Genomic DNA, 19,246 nt, shown 5'->3' with positions numbered 1-19,246 from the left:
CGTCTAGAAGTAAACCTTTGTGACCTTGAGTTAGCAAAGATTTCTTAGAGAGTACACTGAAAGCATAATACATAAAAGAAAGAAACTGAACTTCATCAAAATGAAAATTTTCTGTTCTTCATCAGACACTGTTAAGAGAATGAAAGGACAAGCCACAGACTCTGAGAAAATATTTGCAGATCATATTTGATAAAGGGCTTGTGTCCCAAATATATAAAGAACTTTTGAAATTCAATAATAATTCAACAACTCAATTTTTAAAAGAGCAAAAGGTGTAACCAGACGCTTTACCAAAGAAGATGTACTTGATGACAAATAAGCACATGGAAAGATGCTCAACATCACTGGTTATTAGGAAAATGCAAATTAAAAACTATGAGAAAAAAAATACGAAAGTCCACTACACACCTATTAGAATGGATACAATTAAAGAGACTGACCAACACACACACACACACACACACACACACACACACACACCACACACACACAGAGTTTGGGAAACAAATGAGGTGATTGAATGTGTTAACCTTATTGTGGTCATCGTTTCACAAGATGGACATATATTAAATCATAGTGTTGTATATCTTAAGCTTACACAATGTTATATGTCAATTACATCTCAATAAAGCTGGAAAAAATTTTCCAAGGAGGAAAAAGAAAAAAGACTGGCCCTACCAAGTGCTGACAAGGATGTGGAGAAACTGGAATTCACACATTGCTGGTGGGAATATAAAAAACACACACATGCCATATGATTCAGCCATTCTGCACCCACTGTCTCCACCCAAAAGAAATCCAAGCCTGTGTCCACACAAAACCAACATGTGAATGTTCATAACAGCTTTAAGCATAACAGCCCCAAACCAGAAACAACCCAGACGTCCTGTAACAACCGAATGGATGAAGGAACGGTGTGATACCCATGCAATGAAATACTTCTCAGCAATAAAAAGGAATGAACTATTGATAGAAATTATAAGATGGAGGGAGAATTCTCAGAACAATTCCCGTGACTGAAAGTAGCCAGACAAGCAAGAGTACATTTTGTATGACTTCATTTATGTGACATTCTAGAAATGACAGCAAGTCAAGAGCGACCGAAATCCCAGGGAGGTGGCCTGGGGGATAGGGCTGGGTGGGAGGTAAGGGTTAGTCAGCACAAGAGGAAATTTTGGTAGTGAGAGTTATGTTTACCTTCATAATCATGATGGTTTCGTGAGTGGAGACATTTACCTCGAAACATATCAAATCACGTAACTAAATGTATGAAGTTTATTATCGATTACATCTCACCCAGCCCCGTTCAGGAAACTACCAGGAAACACCAGGAGCTGCTGAACAGCAGCAGGACCTTTGTGAGGTCAAAAAACGAGGCTGTAGGTGATGGGCTTTGGAGGTCCTGCCTGCAGAGTTCTCTGCACTTGCTGGGCTCTGAGTAACGCTCATGTCACTTTCACACTGTACTGGTCCAGCCGCCCTAGTCGCTGGCTACGGGGCACACTGGCTGGGGAGATGAGAGGAACCGACCAGGTCACCAGGGTAAGTCAGATTCTCGGATGCGGCGCAGGGAATCCATAGTCTCAGGAAAGTAAAACTTAAGGAAACGCGGCAGAGCTACGGAGATCACACCACGCCCGCCGGCGGCCCCTGTGCAGGGAGCCTCTGGGCAAGTCCTGGGTGGACAGACGGGCGCGACTGGATGTCAAGTATTGAGAGACTTGCCTTAAAACACGCCCCCCCCAACATGGGGTGAACTAACTCTCGGAGAATCTATGAATGAGCTTTAATGGGTCCCCGGCCCCCAAATTAGATCATGTGCATTCATGCGTTTTTCTGGGGGGAGGGTTCCTGGCTTTCATCGGACCCTGCGAAGCTCCCTGACTGCAAGAAGCGCCAGCAAGGGTCAAGCCAGCCCGTGTCTCCTTTCTCCTCCCGCCTCTCGAGCTCCCCGGGAAGAAACCCGATGAGTCACTCCTTCGGTTCTTCCCGCCGAGGCTACACCTCTGCGACCTGCGTTCCTCTGGAGACACGAGCCACCGCCGACCCGACTCCCTCCCCTTGCCGAGCGCGCCCTCCGCCAGCCCCAGGGCGCCCGCGCCCTCGCACGGCTTCCTGCGGCTCCAGCGTGTGGAGCGGCTCCCGGGCCCTCCGCGCGCAACCCGCCCAACACGTTTGCTCTCCCCAGGGACGCAGTCTCTACGGCGTCCCGTCCTGCCGTCACCCACTCGTATTATTTGCTTTTGTTCGAGGGCGGAGATCGGGTCGTTTTCCGCGCAGCCCCGCGGGCACTGCTCGCGGTGCGGCAAGTGCGCGGCTTTCCCGGCGGGGCTCGGAGAACCGCCTTCGCGCGTTTCTCGGAATGGCTGTGAAACAACCATCGCGCGCCACCCCCGGAGCCCCCGGTGCGAGCGCGGCTTCCGCCCTCTGCCTCGCGAATGGGGGAGGCGTGGGACTCACGCGCGGCCGCCGGTCCCCCTGCGCCGCGAGCTGGGGCGCGTCGGCGGCCGGCGCTGCCCTCCCCCCGCTGCCTGCAGGTGTCCCCGTCCCCTCTCCCCGCGGGCGCTGCGCCCTTTCGCCGGCACCGAGCGGCGGCCGGGGAGGCGCGGCGCTCGCTGCCCCCCGCCCCCCGCCCCCGCCCCGCCAGGGGCGCGCGCCTCTCCCTACCCGGCGTCGCGGGCTGGAGCCCCAGCAGCAGCAGCAGCGACAGCAGCAGCGGCGGCGCGGGGAGCGCGCGGACCCTGCAGCCCGAGGGCGGCCGCGGGGCCATGGCCGGACGCTGAGCCGCTCTCCCGCCCGCCGGGCCCTGGGCTCGCAGCGGCCCGGACGCCCCGCCGGCCGCGCGGGCAGACGCCGGACCGTCCCGGAGGAGGTGGCGGGCGCAGCTGCCGGGACCGGCCGCCCCGCGAGTGGCATTCGCTTTCGCTTTTGCTTTAGCCCCCGGAGGGCCGGGGAGAGGTGAGGAGCCGCGACGGATCCGTGACTCAGCATCCCCACCCCCTCCTCTAGAAAAAGCCCCGGCCGCCGCCGCGCCCCCCGCGCAGCCACTCGCGTCCCCCGAGCGCCGCTGGCTGCGCGGGGCGGGGACCGTGCCCTGCCGGGACCTGGGGTCCTCCCCCTCCTCCGGTCTCCTCGCCTCTGGGGACCCCAGAGGTCCGTTTGGTCTTGTGTCTCGTCGCAGAGGGAGTCGGCGCCGTCGGGAAGCGAACGCTGATCAGGGAGCGCGGCTGGCGGGCGTTCACGGCCGGTTTCCGCGGCGCCGGTCACTTCCCACGCGCGTCCCCGCCGGTCGCTCCGACCTCAGGGTAACCAGTGTCCCGGCTCTGCCCGGCAGGCGGGCGAGTGGCCCTGGGCTCCGCGGCTGCCTCCGGTCCGGGTGACCGCGGCGCTGTCGCCGCGCCGTGGCTGTCGGGTGTCCTGCCCCCTGTGCCACCTGCTCATGCCTGCTGCGTCTCTCGCACCAGCGTTTTGTCTGAAATCCGGTCGCGAATTTCTTCCCCCAAGAAAATGTCAGACAGTTGAAGGGGGCGTGGGAGGCAGGAGCAGGTTGAAGGCCTCCTCTCCGCGCCGTGGGGCCTCTCTTTAGACGAGGTCTACTCTGCCGTCTTCCTCTTTTGCAAGTGGGTTTTTAATATTTTTTCTTTCTTTCTTTCTTTTCGACCTCAAGCGAAGCCTGACGTTATTAGAGACCCGTCTGTGATGAGAGAGCTCTGGGCGCACAGTCAGAGATTCCCGGTTACAGGAGGAAATTAGGCAAGACGAGCCATCTCTGGGCTGCAGTCTGTTTCCCCAGTGGTAACATCCAGAATCACGACAATATGGTGTCACAACCAGGAAATTGACCTTCGTGAAGATCCTCAGGCCTTCAGCAAATTTTGTGGGCTTTCCATGCACTCACGCACTTGCGTATTTAGCTCTGCAAGGGTTTGTCACACGTGGCTCCGTCGGTGACCACACTGTCAAGACTGGGCATAGGACCTTCTCGAGGATCTCTCCTTCTCCTCTGTTACAGCCACAGTGGCCTTCCTCAGCCTCACTCTGCACCCTGGCGACCGCGGACCTACACTCCATCTCTAGGATTTGGGCCCTTGAAGAATGCTTGTAAGTGAAATGGTGCAGTTCGTGACCTTTAGAGGTGGACTTTTTCCCTCCCGGTGAAACCCCCTGGAGATCCCGTCGGGCTGTCCTGTCAGTGGTTTGTTACTTTTATGAGGAGCACTGATAGTTTCTTTTTCTAAAATGTAGGCATCTCTGCCATCTACACTCCAGTAATCCCCTGCTTTTATACAGGCATTAGTTTCCTAGACCTGTTGTAACAAAGTACCCAATAGTGCAATTGCAGGGTCATAGGGTAGCTTTATTTTTAATTTCTTAAGGAATCTCCACACTGTTTTCTAAAGTGGCTGCACCAACTTGCATTCCCACCAACAGTATAAGAGGGTTCCCCTTTCTCCACATCCTCTCCAACACACGTTGTTTCCTGTCCTATTGATAAACAATCCTAAAATTTGTATGGAACCAGAAAAGACCCTGAATTGCTAAGGAAATGTTGAAAAAGAAAAACAAAACTGGGGGCATCATGTTGCCTGATTTCAAGCTTTACTACAAAGCTGTGATCACCAAGACAGCATGGTACTGGCACATAGACCAGTGGAGCAGAGTAAAGAGTCCAGATATGGACCCTCAACTCTATGGTCAAATAATCTTCGACAAAGCAGGAAAAAATATACAGTGGAAAAAAGACAGTCTCTTCAATAAATGGTGCTGGGAAAGTTGGACAGCTATGTGTAGAAAAATGAAACTCAACCATTCTCTCATACCATACACAAAGATAAACTTGAAATGGATGAAAGACCTTAATGTGAGGCAGGAATCTATCAAAATCCTGGAGGAGAACATAGGCAGTAACCTCTTCGACATCGGCCACAGCAACTTCTTTCAAGACATGTCTCCAAAGGCAAAGGAAACAAAAGCGAAATGAATTTTTGGGATTTCATCAAGATCAAATGCTTCTGCACAGTAAAGGAAACAGTCAACAAAACAAAGAGGCAACCCATGGAATGGGAGAAGATATTTGCAAATGACACTTCAAAGGGCTGATATCCAAGATTTATAAAGAACTTCTCGAACTCAACACCTAAAATACAGATAATCATGTCAAAAAATGGGCAGAAGACATGAACAGACACTTCTCCAAAGAAGACATACAAATGGCTATCAGACACATGAAAAAATGTTCATCATCACTTGCCATCAGGGAGATTCAAATCAAAACCACATTGAGATACCACCTTACACCCGTTAGAGTGGCCAAAATCAACAGGTAGTTTATTGTTTAATTGACTTTGAAGCAGTATTCTCTCCAGTTCTGTATTTTATTGACCAGGTATCTCTTTTCTTAGCCCTTGTACACACAGAAAAGACAACAATGAATGGATGCCAGGCAGATAAAACAGCAGCACTGACGAGTTCTCAGACCTCTTCCAAGGCTTCAAGAAAAGCTGAATTACATTCCCCCAGACACCCACTTGTTAAATACCACTGTTTGCCACCTGTTATTTTGTCAGTAACCTGGCTGCCCCTCCCCTGCAGGAGTCCTGTGAATATCTGCTTTTGAGCATATGGGTGAGAATTATGATGCTGAAGGGATAAATATATATATATATATTTATATATATATATATCCCAAAACCATGATGAGCTATCCCCTTACACCTGTAAGAATAGCTGTTTCCTTCTTCAGAGTAGCTATTATCAAAGGGCAAGAAATAACAAGTGTTGGTGAAGATGTGGAGAAGTAGGAACCCTTGTGCACAGTTGCTGGGAACATAAACTGGTGCAGCTGGCATGCAGAACAGTATGAAATTTCTTTTAAAAATTAAAAATAGAAGTACCATAAGATCCAGCCATTCCACTTCTGGGTATTTATCCAAAGAAAACAAAAACACTAACTGGAAAAAGACATCTGCTCCCCCATGTTCACTGCAACATTATTTATAATAGCCAAGATATATCAACAACCTGAGTGTCCATTGATGGATGAGTGGATAAGGAAATTGTCTTACACACACACACGCACACACAGACACGAATATTATTCAGCCATAAAAAGGGGAATGAAATCTTGCTATTTGTGACAACGTGAATGCACCTCAAGGGCATTGTGCTTAGGGAAATGATAGAGAAGGATGAATAATGCATAATCTTTCTTATCTATGGAAACCAGAAAGGAAAAAAAAAGAAGAAATTCGATACAAAAACGCTATTTGAAAGGACAGCCCTGGGACCCATCTTGATGGATATAAAGTAACATTATTATTTGTATGAAAAGATGTTATAGAAGAAAAATGGAATGTAAAATAGTATTCTGAAGACAAAGTAATTGCTTGTTACTATGCAGAACACTTGCGTGTACATTACTGAAGACAGATTATATAGGACGTTGTAAAATACACATAGAAAGAAAAAGAAGGGTAAGGTGGACCAAGAATGCTTTATGGGGGAAGGTGCCACTTTAAGTATGTTCTCACTGAGAAGATGACATTTGAGCCAAGACATGAAGGAGACAAGGGCATTTGGCAGGTGGATAACGGGGGGGAGGAAGAATGTTCTAGACAGAGTGGACAGCACATATGGGTATTCTAAGGCAGGATTGGTATGCCTGGTGAGTTCCAGAGCCTGGCTGGCTGGAGTACAGTGAGCAAGGGGAGGGTATTAGGGGAAGAGATTGGAGGTATCATGGAGCAAGGCTATGTGGGGCCTCTGTAAGGACTTTGGCTTTTACCCCATGTGAAATGGGGAGCCATTGTTGGCTCCCTGGTGGGAGCCAGGAGGCCAGTTAGAGGGCTCCTGCAGTGATCTACATAATAAGTGTGTAAGGAAAGAAAAGTTTAAAAAATGAAATTAAATTTCATCATTTCTGCCTCCTTCAGTGGCTCTCCACAGACTTCAGTATAAAATCCAAACTCCCCGGTGTGGTCATGAGTGAAAGATTCCTGGTCTGGTCCCTTCTTCCTCTTACTCACATCGTGTCTCTTATTACTGCTATACTCGTTGTTTTAATCACATGCATGTTGAGCCTTTGTACTATTTCCTTTCCTGGGAATATCTGTCTCTACGTCTACTGTAATTTGGCTGTTCTTTACAATACAGCTCAAGAACCATCTTCAGAAAACAATCCTTGACCCCCTTTCCCCGTGTGGGGTCAGGCCCTCTCTGTGCATACTCTATCCCACTGTGTTGTAATGATCTCTTTGTTTGTTGTGGTTTTACTGGTCGCTTTCCAACTTGGTGGACCCAGACCTATTTTTCTTACCACAACTCCAGCACACACAGATACAGGTTTATTCTTTGTAAACTACCTAAGATGGTTGGAGAGAAGGGTGTCAGCTAAAAATGTTAAGTGCAAGTTAGGCATTGAGAGTGTGGAGAGAAATACTAGAACTATCTATGGTACCGAGCCAGAGCCATCTGTCAAGGCAGGGTGCTGGAGCACCAGGAAGGTAGACGGGGAGGCTCCACGAGCCGACGGTAAGAGAAACTCCACCCTGGGTAAGTTCCAACAGCTGGAACCAATGTTCCCAGTGTTCCCATTATCACTTTTGACATCGAGACTACACCCAACTAAGTGATAAACTCGTAAAGTGAACTGCCCCAAGATAATTCAGCTTCATCTCCCACTCCCAATTACTCCATGAGAATCCCCTACTGACCCTCATCTTCCTAGGAGCCCAACTTGTCCTTCCCCCGTGGGGTTCCTGATGGTCTCCCCGTTCTCTCCCACTCCCAAACCCTCACCTACCTTCCTGATCTTATCTCCTTCTGAAGAGAACTTGGAAAAAGAGAAAAACCTTTAAAGAATCTCCTGCTTTCAGCTTTGTTTTTTTGATTCATCCCTAAATAACTAGGATAAAACCGAGGAAGAAAAGGAGAGAACCTGAGGGTTTCAGGACGGAAAGCCCAAGACTTATCTGGGAATCTCAAACCCAAATGCCTAGAAGGGCCAGACAGCAGGGTTGGTGGGTAGGAGACAAGACAGAGTGGGAAGAAAGTCCTTGTAGACTGTGAGGAGGCAATGTGTGGCCAGTGCCACCAGATTTTTAATTTTTGAAGAAACTTTAAAAATATAGATCCTTCTGTGAAATCTTCCAGTTTACAAATAGTGATTCTTGTCTTAGGAAAAAAAATCAAAACACCACACAAGTCAAACAAAGCCCATCTACAGGTTTTGCAACATCTAATATATAGTAATCTTTTATTCAGACAACTTTTTTTTTTAAGATTTTATTTATTTATTTGACACACACACACACACACACACACACACACACACACACACCACAAGTAGGCAGAGAGAGAGGGGGGGAGAAGCAGGGTCCCTGCCAAGCAGAGAGCCCAATGCAGGACTCGATCCCAGGGCCCTGAGATCATGACCTGAGCCGAAAGCAGAGGCTTAACCCACTGAGCCACCCAGGCGCCCTGATTCAGACAACTATTCAAAGTGTTTCCCAGGCCTCCCTGGGTGGCTCAGTTGGTTAAGTATTGGAGTTTCCATTTTGATTTTGGCTCAGGTCATAATATCAGGGTTGTGAGATTGAGCCCCATGGCAGGCTTCATGCTGGGTGTGGTGTCTCCTTAAGATTCTCTCTCTCACTCCCTTCTGCTCCTTCCCTCTTCCCTCTCTAAAAATAAAAATAAAAGAAAATAAGAGCATTTCTCTTCCTTTACCATGTTAGAAATCAGAAATAGTAATTTACTGATGTGAGTTTGAGTCATGAGTTTTGAAATCTTAGATCCATGACCAGTCACAATAGGTAACCCACAACCTCTTGGAACATTTTGCAAAAAGTGTGTGTGTGTGTGTGTGTGTGTGTGTGTGTGTGTGTGTGTGTATTTTTTGCATGAAGGATCCATAATTTTCATCAGCTTTTTCAAAAGAATCCTTGACCTAACCAGTTAAGAATAAATGTCTAGAAATTATAAACATTGTCATTTTTTAAATGTGAGAACTTAACAGATTTTGAGTTGAAACATAAGCTATTTATGAACTTAAAATTACTTTATTTCTCTGGGTTAGAATTGTGGTTAGAGTCATCTCTCTCTTTCCTTTAAGTGATTTCTACAGCTATGTTATAAACAATGTGTTAAAAACCATGAGAGACTATGGACCCAGGAAAACAAACTGAGGGTTTCAGAGGGGAAGGGGAAACAGGGTGATGGGTATTGAGGAAGGCATGTGTTGTGATGAGCACTGGGTGTTATAAGTAACTAATGAATCTTTGAACACTACATCAAGAACTAGTGATGTACTATACAGTGGCCAACTGAGCATAATAATTTTAAAAATCTTAAATTGTGAAGATTGGAAATAATCCAAATGTCCATTAATGGGACATGAGTGGATGGATATGTAACATGCATACAAGAAAATACTATCTGGTCATAAAAAAATTTTTTGCTCTTTTTTTTTTTGTTTAAGATTTTATTCATTTATTTGAGAGATAGAGAGAGAGAGATAAAGAATGTGAGAGAGCATGAGCAGGGGTGGGGGGTGGGGCAGAGAGAGAAGTGGGCTCCATCCCAGGACTCTCAGATAATGACCTGAGCCAAAGACAGACGCTTAACCGACTGAGCCACCCAGGCGTCCCTCTTTTTTTTTTTTCTTAAAGCATAATTGACATACGAGATCCTGTTTGTTTCAGGTGTACGTCAAAATCATTTGATACTTTTATACATTATGAAATGGTCCCCATGATAAGTGTAGTTACCCTGTCACCGTACAAAGTTATCACAATACTGAATATAATCCCTGTGTGTACATTACATCCCCATGACTTATTTATCTTATTACCAGAAGTTTGTACCTTTTAATCAATACCCTTCAACTTTTTTTTGCCATTTCTTCACCCGCCTTTCTTCTGGTAACCAAAGGTGTTTCCTGTGTCCATGAGTCTGTTTCCATTTTGTTTTGTTTACTTGCTTCTTCTGTTTTTTAGGTTCCCCCATATAAATTAAATCATATGGTCTTCGTCTTTGTCGGTCTCCCTCTGACTTCACTAGAGGTCATGATATCTTCTAGTCCCATTCACGTTGTCGCAAATGACAAGATCTCTTTCTTTTCTACGGCTGAGTAATATTCCATTGTGTACATATGCAACAAATTATTCATCGACAGACGGACACTTAGCTTGTTTACATATCTTGGCTATTGTAAATAATGCTGCTGTGAACATGGGGGGTGCATACGTCTCTGTGAACTGGTGTTTCCATTTTCTTCACGTGACTACCTGGACGTGGAGTTCCTGGAATTCTGATAGTTTAAGTTTTAATTTTTGAGGAACCTCCACGCTGTTTCCCAGAGTGGCTGCACCAGTTTGCACTCCCACCAAAACAGCGTAGGAGGGCTCCCCTTTGTCCACAGCCTCGCCACACGTGTTGTTTCTTGTGTTGTTGATTTTAATCATTCTGCCAGGTGTGAAGTGGGATCTCATTGTGGTTTTTATTTGCATTTCCCTGATGATGAATGATGTTGATCATCTTTTCATGTGTCTTTTGGCTATCTAGATGTCTTCTGTTCATGTCTTCGGCCCATTTTTTTAATTGGGTTTTTTTTTTTTATATTAAGTTGTGTAAGTTCTTTATATTTTTTGAATATTAATCTCCTTTTAAAAAGTTTTGAACCATGTTGTATCATCTACTTTAAAAATTTAAAAATTCTCATGAGAACATTGAACATCTTATTTTTAAAGTAGTACTTTTAATTTATGGGTGATTTTTAAAAATTAAAACATGGCACGCCAACAGCTGTAATGCAGTTTTCCAAGTATGCTTTCCAGTGAAAGTTTACTTTGGCCATTTTATTAGGAATATGTTTAGTATAAAATAGCTGTTTTAAAAGATTTTATTTATTTATTTATTTATTTGTCAGAGAGAGAGAGAGAGAGTGCACAAGCAGGGAGAGGCAGAGAGAATAGCAGGCTCCCCGCTGAGCAAGGAGCCCGATGTGGGACTTGATCTCAGGACCCTGGGATCATGACCTGAGCCTAAGGCAGTGGCCCAACCAACTGAGCCACCCAGGCATCCCTAAAGTAGCTGTTTTAAATACATAATATACCTAAAGTAAACAGGCTTCTAAAATGTTTCCAACAAAATGAAAATATAAAATGTTTCCAAAATAGTTAATAACTAATAAGAGATTTAAAGTCCAGTGTGCTGGTAGACTGGGAGACTCAGGCAAGACTGTTGCATACCTAAAAGATAGTTCATATGTTCCAGACACTCTCTTTACACACTCTTCCAAAACCAATAGACAATTTTTGTTTGCTGTTTCAGTTGCAAAAGAAATTTGAAAGAGAGACGTGCTTTATATCTTATGACTCATTTCAAACAGCCTTAAAAGGAGAGGATGTGCCTTTTTACTCATTCTCCTCCTTTCTGGCAGAAATGCAGACATAATGACTGGAGCTCCGGCACTCCTATTGGACCACGAGGATTCCTGATAATCCAAGCCACAAGCCACCCATATAGTGGAAACAAGATAGAAAAGTCTGGGTCCCAGACACCAGGAGAACCATACCAGCCTGGACTATCTTCCTTTGACTTCTTGAATTTGAGAGATATTAAATGCCTATCTAATTTGTCATTATTATTTTTGGTTTCTCTCTTACTAACAACTAAATGTTATTGTAACAACACACTTAAAAAGAGAAATTACGTTTCAGATAGACTTGTGTTTTTTCCCTTGTAGATTTTCCTTTTATTAGCCATGTTATTTTCATTTCTGCAATGGAAAAATATATAATATACTCATTATTTTCATCAATAATAGTACCTTAATAGGTACTATTAAGCCTGTCCTCACATCTTCATTAGTGGCTTAGAATAAATTTTGTTATATTTCATTTATAAAATGCATAAATTATGTTGTACTTTTAAAGAAAAAGAGGCCAGTTATTTTTTTTCTTTTTTAAAAAAATATTTTTATTAACAGATAATGTATTATTTGCCCCAGGGGTACAGGTCTGTGAATCACAGTACTCACCATAGCACATACCCTTCCCAATGCCCATCACCCAGCCACCCTATCTCTCTACTCCCCCACTCCCCAGCAACCCTCAGTTTGTTTTGTGAGATTAAGAGTATTATGGTTTGGCTCTCTCCCAATCCCATCTTGTTTCATTTATTCCTTACGTACCCCCTCACAATCCCCTGCCCTGCCTCTCAAATTCCTCATATCAGGGAGATCATATGATAATTGTCTTTCGCTGATTGACTTATTTTGCTCAGCATAATACCCTCTAGTGCCATCCACATTGTTGCAAATGGCAAGATTTCATTTCTTTTGATGGCTGCATAGTATTCCATTGTGTGTGTGTGTGTGTGTGTACCACATCTTCTTTATCCATTCATCTGTTGATGGACTTCTAGGTTCTTTCCATAGTTTGGCTATTGTGGACTTTGCTTCTATAAACATTGGGGTGCATGTGCCCCTTCAGATCCCTACATTTGTATCTTTAGGGTAAATACCCAGTAGTGCTATTGCTGGTCATAGGATAGCTCTATTTTCAACTCAACACCCAAAGAACAAATAATCCAATCAAGAAATGGGCAGGAGACATGAACAGATATTTCTTCAAAGAAGACATCCAGATGGAGAAAGGAGGAATAAGAAAAAAAATATATATATATTTTTTAAAATTACATATATGTATATGTAATTAAACTGGTGAATAAAACAGAGCCACCCACTTGATTTTGGGTGTATTCTGATCTCCCTCTTTTTAAAATATTACATATATATATATATATATGTATATATATACATGTAATTAAACTGGTGAATAAAATAGAGCCACCCACTTGATTTTGGGTGTATTTTGGTCTCTTAGAATAAACTACCTCCCAAAATATTAAAGAAGAAAGGAAAACTTATGTATATACAAAATAAGGGTAAACATGATGAAGGAATGGAATATGACTGTACAGATGAAAATTTAAAAAGATTCTAAAAAAGGAGTTGATAAGTTGGTTGAAAAAAAAAAGAGGAGAGAATGTGATTAGGCTAGAGCTAGATTTAGGGTATATTTTGATCTGTTAAAAGAAATTATATCCCAATATTTTAAAGAAAAAAAACCTATATGTATACAAAAATAAGGTTAAATACAATGAAGGGATAAAATATGACTATAACAATGAAAATTTTTAAAGATTTTTTTAAAAGGTATTGATAGATAAAATAGTTAAAAATGTTAAAAGAGGAAAGAAGAAAAGTAAAAAAAATAGAATAAGAAAAAATAAAATTAAAAAATTTAACTTTGCAAGACTAAAGGATCATGGGGAAAAAGCCATGAATTCTATGCGCTGCTTTCCCCTAGCTCTGGAGTCCCACTGTTCTCGTTGATAAGTGAACTTGGTCTTGGCTGGATGTTCTTGCTAATCTTCTGGGGGAGGGGCCTGTTGCCGATTCTCAAGTGTCTTTGCTGGAGGCGGAATTGCACCGCCCTTGCCAGGGGCCGGGCTAAGTCATCTGCTCGGGTTCGCGCTTGGAGCTTTTGTTCCCTGAGCGCTTTCCGTAGAGCTTCGGAGGACGGGAATGAAGATGGCGGCTGCCCAGTCTCTGGCCAGAGGAGCCGAGAGCTCGGCTGCTCTTCAGTGCGCCCTCGGAGAAAAGCCATCAGTCCCTCCTGTCTCCCTGGTCTCCAGCCACGATCTGGGCTCACCCAGCCTGTGACCGAGTGTTTCTATCTCTGGTGCACAGCCCCGTTTGGAGTCTCCAAACCCAGCAGATTCCTGCCGCATGCTCCTTCGCTACTCCTCCCAGAGGAGGAATGGGGGGAGGGTCTCCCTGGATCCGCCACTTGTGGGGTCCCTCCTCAGAGAGCAGTGGCCCGACTGTGCCTCAGATCACAGTCTAAGGTAAGCCCGAGCTGAGAGCCCCCTACTTGGCTCCGTCTGTGTAACCGGCTTCCCTGCTCCGATACCTGCGAGCTCTGCCACACTCAGACACCCCTGGTCTTTCTGTGACCCTGTGGGTCCCGAGACCACACTGTCCCCATGTGGGTTCCACTCCCGCTTAGCTTCTGGAGCGACATCCCTCAGCGGAACAGACTTCTAGAAGTTCTGATTTTGTGCTCCCTTGCTCCGCCACTTGCCGGGAGCCGGCCCCTCCCCCCGTGGTTTATCTTCCCACCGCTTCGGATTCACTTCTCCGCTCATGCTTCCTTCCCGAAAGTGGTCAATTCTCTGTTCCTAGAATTGCTGCTCTTCTTCTCTTTCATCTCCTGTTGAGTTTGTAGGTGTTCAGAATGGTTTGACAACTATCTAGCTGATCTCCTGTGACCTAAGGCTATTTCAGTCTGGTACTCTGCCATCTTGCTTCCTTCCCAAGAAGTCTGTTATTATTATATATAAACTAAATAATTGAATTTACAATACACTTGCAAGAACATTTTAAGGTTATAAGGTTTATAAGATTATTCTAATTAGTCTGTCTATAAAGGCATATTAACACTGGTCATTTCTTCATTTAACCTGGTGAGTTCAAGTTGAGGGAAAAATTCTGACTGGTCATGTTACCTACCTAACCTGATTTATAATATTTTATGATTTAGGTCTTTGAGGCAATATCTGGTTCTATCAGTGGTTCTATCAACATACTATTTCTAAATCAGTTCTTAGTATATTTTGAAGGCGACTATCTTGTTAGCTGGATAAACTTGCTCACCCAATTGTCTGTACCCCATAACTCAGGTACGCTCATACAACAATGAAATTTGCTTCATTGATCGACTCTTCCTTTCACAAAGGAGTTCTCTGTAGCAGGTGGTGCTGTTTGATAGCATTTCACACACAGCAGGACTTCTTTCAAAATTGGAGTCTTCCTTCTTAAATCCTGCCACTACTTTATCAACTGAGTTCATGTAATATCCTAAATCCTTTGTTGTTAACTTAACCAGGAGTAGAGTCCATCTCAAGATCCCACGTTCTTTGCTTGTCCGTAAGAAGCAACTCCTCATCTGTTTGAGTTTGGTCATGAGATCACAGCGGTTCAGTCCCATCCTCAGGCTCCACTTCTAATTCTGGGTCTCCGGCTGTTTCCGCCTCCTCTGCAGTGACTTGCTCCACTGAAGCCTTGAGCCCCTCAAAGTCACCCACGAGGGCTGGCATCAACTTCTCCAAAACTCCTGGGAAGGTGTGTATTTTGACCTCTTCCCATGAATCATGAATGCTCTTAATGTCATCTGGAATGGTGACTCCTTTCCAGCAGGTTCTTAATTTACTTTGCCCAGATCCATCAGAAGAATCACTCTCTCTGGCAACCATAGCCTTATGGGATGTATTTCTTAAATATGAAGACTTGAAAGTTGGAATGACTCCTTGATCCAGGGACTGCAGAAGGGATATTTTTTTAGCAGGCGTGAAAACACTATTAATTTCATTTTCATCTCCGTCAGAGTTCTTGGGTGACCAGGTGCATTGTCAATGAGCAGTCATATTTTGAAAGGAACCCTTTTTTCTGAGCAGTGGTTCTCAACAGTGGACTTAAAATATCCAGTAAACCGTGTTGTAAACAGATGTGCTGTCATCCAGGCTTTGTTGTCCCCTTTATAGGGCACGGGCAGAGTAGATTTGGCATCATTCTTAAGGTTCCTGGGATTTTCTGAGTGGTCAGTGAGCCCTGGCTTCAGCTGCATTAGCCCCTAACAAGACAGTCAGCTTGTCCTTTGAAGCTTTGAAGCCGGGCACTGACTTCTCTTCTCCAGCTGGGAAAGTCCTAGGTGGGCTCTTCTTCCACACTAAGGCTGTTTTGTCTACGTTGAGGATCTGTGGTTTAGTGTAGCAGCTTTCACTAATTATCTTAGCCAGATCTTCTGGATAACTGACTTTCACTTTGCACTCATGTTAGGGAGATGGCTTCTTTCCTTGAAGTGCATGAGCCAACCTCCATGAGCTTCAAACTTTTCTTCTTCTTTCTCTCACTAACTGGGAATAGAGAGGAAGTTCCTCAAATCTGATGAAGGGCGTGTATGGGAAACCTTCACCTGACCTCATACTTGATGGTAAAATTCTTGGTGCTTTCCTGCTAAAGTTCAGGAGCAATGGATAGATAGAGGCTCGCATGACAACTATCAAGCATTATCCTGGTGGTCTTAGCCAATGCAATGAGGTAAAAATAAATGAGTGAAAGGCATAGGGTTTGGAAAGAAAGTAGTAAAGTGTCTTTTTTCCTTTTTTAAATTTATTTAATTTTTTAAATTTATTTGACAGAGATCACAAGTAGGTAGAGAGGCAGGCAGAGAGAGACGGGGAAGCAGGCTCCCTGCTGAGCAGAGAGCCCGATGTGGGGCTCAGTCCTGGGACCCTGAGATCATGACCTGAGCTGAAGGCAGAGGCTTAACTCACTGAGCCACCCAGGTACCCCTGAAGTGTCTTTTTCATAGATGACATTGTCTATGTAGAAAATCCTAAGGAATCTGCAAGTTCTTTAAAAAATTATTGTAGATGTGATGGTTAATTTTATGTGTCAACTTGACTGCTCCATAGGGTGCTCAGACATTTGGTCAAACATTATTCGTGTGTGTCTGTGAGGGTGTTTTTGGATGAGATTAGCATTTGAATCCTATAGACTGAGAAAAGCAGGTGGTCCTCCCTGATGCGGGTGAACCTCATCCAATCATGAGCGACCTGAATGGAATAAGAAGACTGAGTAAGGAGGAACTCTTCCTGCCTGTGTTTGATCAGGGACATCAGTCTTACACCTTCAACACTAACTGGAGCTGGGACTACACCATTGGCTCTCCTGGTGTCCAGCTTCCCAACTGGAGATCTTGGGGCTCCATAATATCCTACTGCTTCTATTTCTTGGGAGCCGAAAGCAAGTTGGATGCTCCGACGACTGACCCACCCAGGTGCCCCTGATTTTCATGTTACTTTTCATTGTTCATTAGAACTTAATCTTTTAAAGAAAGCTATTTCAGATTGTAGGGCTGTTCACAGATTGATCTACTCTTCAGAGGCATCTAACCCTCCACTTTACAGACCAGAAGCTTCCTCTAGTCCCATTTGTTTAATCATCGTTTTCTTTCTTGCTCTCTCTTTTTTTCTTCTTCCTTTTTTTGAAAGAGAGGAGAGAGAGAGAGAGGAGAGAACATGAGGAGGGGTGGGACAGAGGGAGAGAGAGAATCTCAAGCAGACTCCATGCCGAGCACAGAGCCCAGTGTGGGGCTCAATCTCATGACCCTGAGATCACGACCTGAGCTGAAATCAAGATTCAGAAGCTCAACAGACTGAGCCACCCCGGTGCCCTCTAGTACATTCATTTTGACACAAAGTGTTTATCCTGTGCATACTTAGTAGCCACAACATATTACCTTAGTGGAGGAGAGAGGAATCGAAGAACACCTGGGAGAACTGGTGTATTCATTTTCTCTTGTTGCCATAGTACATGACAACAAACTTAGTGACTTTAAACAAACACAAATTTATTATCTTATTGTTCTGGAGGTGAGAAGTCAGACGCAGGTCTCACTGGCTTAAAATCAAGGTGTTGACAGAGCTCCAGGGGAGAATCCACTTGCTTATCTTTTCCAGCTTACAGAGGCTGCCTATGTTCTTTGGCTGGTGGTCCAACTGCTTCATCTTCAAAGCCAGCAACACTGTGTCTTTCTGGTCCTTCTTCCACCATCTTTCATTCTCCCTGATGACTCTTCTTTCCTACCTCCCATCTCCACTTTCAAGACCCTCATGATTACACTGAGTCCACTGGATAATCTTGCCATTTTAACTTCAGCTGATTCATGACTCTCTTTGCATCTACAAACTCAATTCTCTTTTGCCTTGTGTGGTAACATATTTACTTACACGTTTCAGGAATTAGGATGCAGCTGTGTTTGGGGGGACCATGATCCTGCCTATCACAGCTGGAACTGCGGCACACATATAGAAATGACAGCAAGATAATTTTTACTGATAATTAATATAATAAAGATTTTTTCCAACTGCCAATATCCTTAGAAGTGTCCAGAATTTCTCTTTAGGATCTCCATAAAAATATGTACTACCACCTCATTTTTCTTTATTAAAGTCTGTTTTTCCTTATGCACCAACACTGTAGATAAGCAAAGACATTTTTGGGTAGGGATAATTATATGATTCATTAATATACCAGTATTGGTTTATTTTTATTTAAATCCTTTTGAAATTGAGATATACAACATTTTTGCTACTAAGTAGGTTAAAAGTAGTGGGCTAGAAATCTAACTAGGATTTTATCTGAGTGTGTGATGCACTTTGACTTACTTTCCTAATGTCATCATCTGAGTTTCCACTGCCCATCCCTGGAGGAAATCAAGTAACCATTTCTTGAGACTTCTGTACTCCGTGCTTCCTGAAAATTTCCCAAGACCATCAGGGGCTTAATTCAAAGGCAGTGGGTTTTGCATACAAAAACCAGAGGCAGAGAATTAAAAACAATTTTTTTTGTATCGTTGGCACGTAGCTTCAGGTGAACGACATAGTGATCGGACAACTCTGTGCCTTAGCGGCTGTGTGGCTCACCACAAGTGTAGCTGCTGTCACCATACAATGTTATTATAATACCATTGACTTACTTATACTGCAGAGGCAGAGAATTTGAGAGGATAATTAGTTCCCTACTTCTGTTGATTCTGATGTTATCATATAATGTCACGGTTGAAAATAATTTCAACATGGTCTGATCTGTCCATGGCCATCTCTGTCTATTACTATCATGGTGATGACTGCTGGGACGAAGCTCCATCATCATCTGTCCATACACTCTCTTGTACTGTTTGGGCTAGAAGCCTGGGTATTACATTTCTTAACTTCCCTTGCCCACTGAGTCCAGTTAGGTTCTGCCCAGTGGTACAAGATTGTAAATAGGAGGAATGCATGAGTCATTTTGCTCGTGGAAACCAATTCAGAAGGAATATAGAATTCCAGGCACCCCCACCATCATCAGTGGTGGCCCTAACAGCAGGAGTAGTGTAGGAGTAGTGGCAAGCATGTGCCCATGTGCTCTGGGTAATACCTTCTGTAACTCTAGTCCTAGGGACAGTAACTGAACCATGGGTAACCCACCTTCTGCTGTGCTAAGCATTCCAAAACTCTTGCAAACAAGTCCCTATATTAAATCTCCGGTGTCTGAAATCCATAGAGAGCTTTCTGTTCTCCTGGCTGGATACTGACTGATGCAAGTCGCAAAGCTAACTGCCTTGTTTGCTGTGCT

General features: G+C 44.3%; 2 protein-coding genes across 4 annotated transcripts in view; one reads left to right on the top strand and one right to left on the bottom strand.

The window, feature by feature from the left end:
* IL15RA (interleukin 15 receptor subunit alpha) overlaps nt 1-2,929 on the bottom strand; it is a 43,044-nt gene extending 40,115 nt beyond the window's left edge. The window contains exon 1 of one of the 3 annotated variants that reach the window (XM_080810533.1): nt 2,668-2,929. In XM_080810533.1, the coding sequence (XP_080666659.1) occupies nt 2,668-2,770 (103 nt within the window). In that variant the 5' untranslated portion in view covers nt 2,771-2,929. The remainder of the gene's footprint in view (nt 1-2,667) is intronic. The other 2 variants (XM_080810532.1, XM_080810531.1) reach the window with 2 other exon arrangements.
* A 6-nt stretch (nt 2,930-2,935) lies between these two features.
* The window catches only part of RBM17 (RNA binding motif protein 17), a 144,027-nt gene continuing 127,716 nt past the window's right edge, over nt 2,936-19,246 (top strand). Inside the window, exons 1-2 of the mRNA XM_080810529.1 lie at nt 2,936-2,958; nt 3,668-4,101. The gene's annotated coding sequence lies outside the window, so the exon portion shown is untranslated. The remainder of the gene's footprint in view (nt 2,959-3,667; nt 4,102-19,246) is intronic.

The sequence above is a fragment of the Martes martes genome (assembly GCF_963455335.1).
Source record: "Martes martes genome assembly, chromosome: 8".
Classification (NCBI taxonomy): Eukaryota; Metazoa; Chordata; class Mammalia; order Carnivora; family Mustelidae; genus Martes; species Martes martes.
The sequence above is the reverse complement of the archived record's forward strand: the minus strand, read 5'-3'. Positions and strand labels throughout refer to the sequence as shown.